The sequence below is a fragment of the Otolemur garnettii genome, unplaced genomic scaffold (assembly GCF_000181295.1).
Source record: "Otolemur garnettii isolate 467f Iridium unplaced genomic scaffold, OtoGar3 scaffold00480, whole genome shotgun sequence".
In the NCBI taxonomy this organism is placed as follows: domain Eukaryota; kingdom Metazoa; phylum Chordata; class Mammalia; order Primates; family Galagidae; genus Otolemur; species Otolemur garnettii.
The window spans coordinates 16,760-23,596 of record NW_003852875.1 but is presented as its reverse complement, the minus strand read 5'-3'; the positions used below and the strand labels follow the sequence as shown (position 1 = coordinate 23,596).

The window sequence follows — 6,837 nt, the reverse complement described above, 5'->3', positions numbered from 1 at the left end:
GGTATCCATATAGGGTCAGAAGAGATTAAACTTTCACTCTTTGCAGATGATATGATTGTATATCTGGAAGACACCAGGGATTCTACTACTAAACTCTTAGAAGTAATCAAGGAATACAGGAGTGTCTCGGGTTACAAAATCAACACTCATAAATTAGTAGCCTTCATATACACCAACAGCAGCCAAGCTGAAAAAACAGTCAAAGAGTCTATCCTGTTCACAGTAGTGCCAAAGAAGATGAAATATTTGGGAGTTTACCTAACAAAGGACGTGAAAGATCTCTATAAAGAGAACTATGAAACTCTAAGAAAAGAAATAGATGAAAATGTTAACAAATGGAAAAACATACCATGCTCAAAAATTAGGAAATGGAAATTCTAATTAGTACTTAAAATTAGTACTGGGTCTCATTATTAATCACTGAAATATAAAATCAAACCAACAAGAAACATCCCAACATACACACATGCACACACACACCAGAATGTCTACAATGAAAAAAGTGGACACCAAGTGTCATGGAGGGTGTGGTACAGCTAGAGTCCTAACACATTGCAGGTAGAAGTATCATTTGGTACAGTCTCTTTGGAAATTTGCCATTTTAGGCCAAAACTGAAGATATGGACATTCTAGAATTCAGCAATTACACACCTACATATGTATGCAATAGAAAAGAATACATGTGCTTAAAAAGAAACATGTACTAGAGTGATCACCACAATTCTATGCTTAATACACAAAAAGATGACCATTTACTAGGTGTAGAATATAAATGTCTTAACACAATAACTAAAAAAATGCCATGAAGGCTATATTAACCAGTTTGATAAAAAAAATTCAAATTGTATATAAAACCAGCACATTGTACTCCATGATTGCATTAATGTACACAGCTATGATTTAATTTAAAAAAAAAAAAAGATGACCGTTCCTTCAACAATAGATTGCATAAGATGTGGCACCATTATGCAATGGAGCAGCTCATGGCAATGAACTGCCACTATGTGCAGTAATCTCCATATTCTCACCAATGTAGAATACTGAACAAAAGAAGCCAGAAAAAGAAAAGAATATATAATGTATGGTTACACAAAGTTCAAAAACAGGCAAGACGTATATAAAATGCTAGAAAGAGTACAGGGATTCTTCAAGGAAAGAAAAACAATGATTAGCAGAACACACTGGCAACATGCAGCATTGTTCTACTTCTCAACGTGCATCTACTAAATGATTAGCAGATGACTGGTTTCTAATAGATTCCTGGGTCATATATTTGTGTTTTGTGCAGTTTGATTACATATTTTTACCCTAGGACCTGCTGAGAGAATCTGAGATGACATACAAATAATTCCAAATCCAAAACCAGCGTATTTCAGTTCTGTATTCTGAAATGCAGTAGGCAAAAGTGTATAATAAGAGACCCTTAACCAGCGCAGAATAGTAAGGATGTTAATGCCCTTCAGCAACATGCGTCCACAGGAATGAGCCTACAGAAATAAATAATGCTGAACAAAATAAGCAACCAAAGAATGTAAAAAAAAGTGTAATTCAAAGGGACAGAACAGACAAATCTCAAGTATGCTGTGTCTAATTTAGACATATGTGCAAAAGTGGCAACACTACAAAGAAAAGTAAGAAAATGGTCTACAATACTCATGATAGATGGGGATTTCTCCTAAAGAGAGAAGAAAGGAATGTGATTACAAAGAGGCATGCATGGGCCCTCTAAAGAACTGAGCCATATACTATTTCCATTGAGTATTGGGAGAAGGGGCATTAATTTCACTGTCATTATTTAAACAGAACATATGTGTTCTATACGTTCTTTTGCACATAAGATATATTTGTAACATAAATAAACCCAGGGATACACCTGCACCAAATATAGAGTGTAAATATTATCTAGAAAAGGTGTTATACTGGCCATGTTCTCTGGGTCATAGAGAATAAAAATGGTCCTTCCACCATATAACATTTGAAGGTAAAGATTTTGACCTCTGATATGCTTTATTCTTTACATTTTTCTTATTTTGGAACTTACTGTATTTCATCCATGAAGGCTGGGTGCTAATGAGAACAATGTGGGCTCCATGAACAAGTCATGGCACAGATAACAGAAGATGACAAATCCCACCTGCAGCTCACCTGAGGGAAAAGCCAGCTCCATGGATCCCACCCCTGGTCACTCTGAATTGAGGCATCACTGATGCTACTGGGACTCAGGGGACCATAATCCAGAGGAGACAGCTTGGAGGTTGGACATTTGCCCCATCTTGTCTCAAACTAAGAGGTCTGGGATTGGACCCCAGGAGACTCTGCACGTGAAAAGCCCATGGCTCTTCCTGACTCCTGCATCTGACGACAGGTTGCTTCAGTCTGTCTTCAGTCTGTATTGCTGTTAGGAGAGGAAGAACACTGAGGCCCCCATCACTACCCTCAGTGCTCTTGGACAGAAGTAGGAGAGGCAGACCAAACAGAGGAGACAGGCTCAACACCAGTCAAGGGGTCAGGATCTCAGCATGGTCAGAATTTCCAGGTAAGAGGTGAGGGTGCAATGGGAACATTAGTCACACACACACACACCACAGCTTCTCCCCGTTCATTCATCTTTTTCTGACCTTCCTTCCCTCTTAGCCAAATACAACCTGACTCTCCTGATCACAATGAGCAAGACTTTGGTTCAAAATTCATGAACTCCCTGAAAATCCAGCCTGAATCAAGGTACATCAGCCACTCCCAAGTTCCTGGCAACTGCCAATATATAGTAACCACATAATAACAGTGCCCAGGACCCCTGTACTATGCAAGGACAATTTATTCACAGACCACTCAATCATGAGAGGCTTTCAGAATCATTCCTTGTCACTGTTCATGCACAGTAACAGTCTCTATAACAACTGACAGGCCAGGCGGGGTGGCTTATGCCTTTAATCCTAGCATTCTGAGAGGTGGGGGGATTGCTTGAGATCAGGAGTTTGAGACCAGCCTGAGCAAGAACGAGAAATCTCAAATCTCTACTAAAAATAGAAAAACTAGTGGGTTCTTGTGGCAGACGCCTATAGTTCCAGCTAATCAGGAGGTGGAGGGAAGAGGATCATTTGAGCCCAGGAGTTTGAGGTGCTGTGAGCTGACACCAGGGCACTCTAGACCCAGGGTGACAGAGTGAGACACGGTCTCAAAAAAAAAAGCAACACAACTCTATAACAACTAATAGTTCTTTCTATTCTGTTTCTTTTTCTTGTTTTAATTTGAATGCAGAATCATGTGAGGTAGATACATTTAGGTTCATTATGTAATTGAAGTTAAATGACTTGACCAAGATGCTACAGCTGTAACTCAAGCCTGAGCCTGCATGTGGCAAAGTAGATGCTTTGTCATGGTACTGCTATGTCAGAGCCACTGACACCCAAAGGTCATGATGATGATACTAATGGCAGTGACAGTTACAACTCTATTTATTAAACTTCATAGTTTCAAAACCGTTTACATCTCTTCATGCCTGTGTGCACTCAACATTCAGCTCCCAATTGTTAGACAGTACATGTAAAAGAAAACAAGAAGGGGGAAATGTGGGAGGAGGTGAGGGGTAAAAACTTACTGACTGAGTACTGTGAACACTATTCTGGTGATGGGCACACTAAAAACCCCAACTTAAGCCTTATATAAGGCATCCATGCAATAAAGATATTGTAGCCCCCCTCATTATTTTGAAATTAAAAAAAAAATTAACCAACTTCCCATAGATGTAGACCATGAAAAGTGACAGATAGGGTGACTAGTCATTTCAGTTACCAAGGGATTCTCAGAATTGGGACCTTCCATTTTAAAAGCAGAAAAGTCCTGGGCAAATGCAAAGGACTAGTTACTTGTCCTAGGAAGCACCTTCATTCTGCTAACACTATCAAAAGAAATGAGAATATCAAGAAAAACTAACATTGGATGAGCCTTAGATGGGAGCCAGTAATTGTTACCGTTCTGCGCAATCTTTATGTAGTTGCATCCTTACGACGCTATGAGGTATCGTTCCTTCCCTCTTCAACAGATGCAGAAAATGAAGCCAGAAAGACCAACCAACTTATTCAACACCACAGCCCAATGAAGATTTGTGAGACCCAGAGGGAATGTGTTTTATCACCACATCCAACAATATGACAGTAGCATAGGACAGGCTAGCAAAGTCTGTTTACCATTCAATTGCACCAGTTAGAATCTCTCACTCAGATTTTAAAATCAGAGGTCCTGAAAAAGGCTTTAGTTAATTCCAGAATTTTGATGCTTTCAACAGTTGTGTATGGCAGGTTTATGTCTACATCTTTTTTCTTTTCTTTTTCATATAGGGTCTCACTTTCTCACTCAGGCTGGAGTGGAATGGTGAAATCACAGCTCACAGCAACCTTGAACTCCTGGGCTCAAGTGATCCTCCTGCTTCAGCCTCCTGAGCAGCTGGGACTACAGGTACATGCCACCACATCTAGATAATTTTTTTTCATTTTCCTTAAAGAAAGGGTCTAACTATACATCACAACGTCTTAAAATGAAGAAGATGAGGCTCAGAAGAAATAATTTACCTAAAATAGAGAGGGTGATATAGGGTTAGAGCTGGGAAGTATGTCAGCTAACATTTTTCAGGGCATTAGGAACTCCAGATTTCATTTGATCTGCTACTCCTAACAATATTAAGAACTACTATCACAATGTATATTGAATGTCTAACCTATGCTAGCACTTTAGATTTCTGATCTCATTTATTATCTGCAATAATACAAAATATGTACATCATTTACAGTCCACAGAAACTGAAGCTCAGAGAGAATAAAAGGGTGTGTAAATTGCAGAAAATTACACAGTTAGGAAAGACAGAGAAAGGATTTCCACCTAGTTGATAAGATGCTAAACCCAATACTTCCAGTGACTTGGGATTTTGGAAATGCTGTTGATGATAATGATGTTGAGTTCTTATATTTCTAACACAATTTTGAGTATATAAAGTTATTTTATTTGAAGGGTCTTCAACAGAAAAAGAGGGTAGATATTTTCATCATATCAAGAATACCTAAGTCCCAGATATGAACTAAATAAAGCCAATTTTCTCTCCCCCAACACATAGCACATGCTACATACGCACTCACACACATCTGCTTAATAATTTTCTAGTAAATTCATACACTCAAGGTCTTTTATTCAAATTTCACAAGCCTATGAAACTGATAGGTTTCCAATATTTAAAAAAGGGAATGAAAAGGGGAGGCAGAGATATAGTCAGTCTTCTCAGCTGATCTCAAGCTCTGCTTTATCAATTCAGCACAATGTAATAAATATAAAATGCAAAATTCACTACCCAACTATATTTCCCATTATCATTGTCTACAGTTCTCATGTCTATATTCTCCTGTCCTCATGTTTACAAGTCTACCATCAAGACAGACCAGTGAATCTCTGTGACATATATGAGAGGAACACAGAAGACAGACAAAACATCTTGAATTGTCCAAGTTTCTGGAGTCTAGTTATATTAAGAAAGATTTTCCTCCAATTGTTCTACTTTAAATGGAAATTAAAAACCAAACCACCATCTCTGACTTCCTGCTCCTGGGCTTCTCTGAACACCCTGCTCAGCAGCACCTCCTGTTTGGGCTCTTCCTGGCCATGTACATAGTCACTGTATTGGGGAACCTGCTCATCGTCCTGGCCATCGGTTCTGACCAGCACCTCCACACCCCCATGTACTTCTTCTTGGCCAACCTGTCCTTCATCGATACCTGCTTCACCTGCACTATTCTCCCAAAGGTGCTGGTGAACATCCAGACACAGCATCACACCATCTCCTACACCGGCTGCCTCATGCAGATGTACTTCTTCATTACCTTGGCCCTGATGGATGACTTCCTGCTGGCCGTGATGGCATATGATCGCTACGTGGCCATCTGCCTTCCTCTGCACTACACTATAGTCATGCATCCCCAGCGCTGCCTGACACTGGTGCTGGCATCCTGGCTCTGCTCCCACATCGTGGCTTTCTCACTTACTTGTCTAATGGCTCAATTCTCATTCTGTGCCTCCCATTCCATCCCACACTTTTTCTGTGATGTACCCCCTCTTCTCAAACTTGCCTGTTCAGACACTCATATCTTTCAGGTCACAATGTTAACTGAATCAGTTCCCTCAGGTGTCATCCCCCTCACCTGTGTCTTGGTCTCTTATGTCCACATCATGCACACCATCCTCAGGATCCCTTCTGCTGGGGGGAAGCACAAAGTCTTCTCTACCTGTGGCTCTCACCTGTCAGTGGTCATTCTCTTCTATGGGACCCTCTTCCTGGTGTATTTACAGCCCTCATCCTCCTACTCAGCAGATACTGGAATGGTGGTATCTATAGTATACACGATGGTCACCCCCATGCTGAACCCTTTTATCTATAGCCTGAGGAACCAGGACATAAAGAGGGCTTTGTGGAGACTCATTGGCTTGAGAAAATGCTCCACTCAGTAAAGGAAACATCCCCAGAGGACAACCCCAGGCTCCTCTAAATGCCTTCCCAAGTGGACTCTTTTATTATAATTTTGAATAACTCAAATTTCAGGCAAGATGGATATTCAGCATTGCTAGCAAGTTTAACAAATGGAGAATGCCTGATGTGACAGGACTAGAATGGGACCAACTGTCCAAGGACAGAGCTGCAAACGGGACAGAGGGAATGACAAGTATTTCCTACAGGGTAACCAAATTCATTAGTTAGGACAGGTATGGAAGAAGATTCAAACCAAAGAATGGAACCACTAAGAGAACAGCATCATCCCAAAGCTCAGCAAGCAGCTTAGTCTACGACTAAGAAATGCT

The 6,837-nt window shown here is 40.3% G+C and overlaps 1 protein-coding gene across 1 annotated transcript; it reads left to right on the top strand.

The window, feature by feature from the left end:
* Positions 1-5,547: 5,547 nt before the first annotated feature.
* On the top strand, positions 5,548-6,489 carry LOC100941120 (olfactory receptor 1G1-like). Its single transcript, XM_003803724.1, has one exon. It carries the CDS (start codon positions 5,548-5,550, stop codon positions 6,487-6,489), a length of 942 nt encoding a protein of 313 aa, XP_003803772.1.
* The last annotated feature ends 348 nt before the right edge of the window (positions 6,490-6,837 follow it).

What these genes read in the sequence shown, in the direction of transcription:
- LOC100941120 (XM_003803724.1), top strand. Translation starts at nt 5,548, where the DNA reads ATGGAAATTAAAAACCAAACCACCATCTCTGACTTCCTGCTCCTGGGC.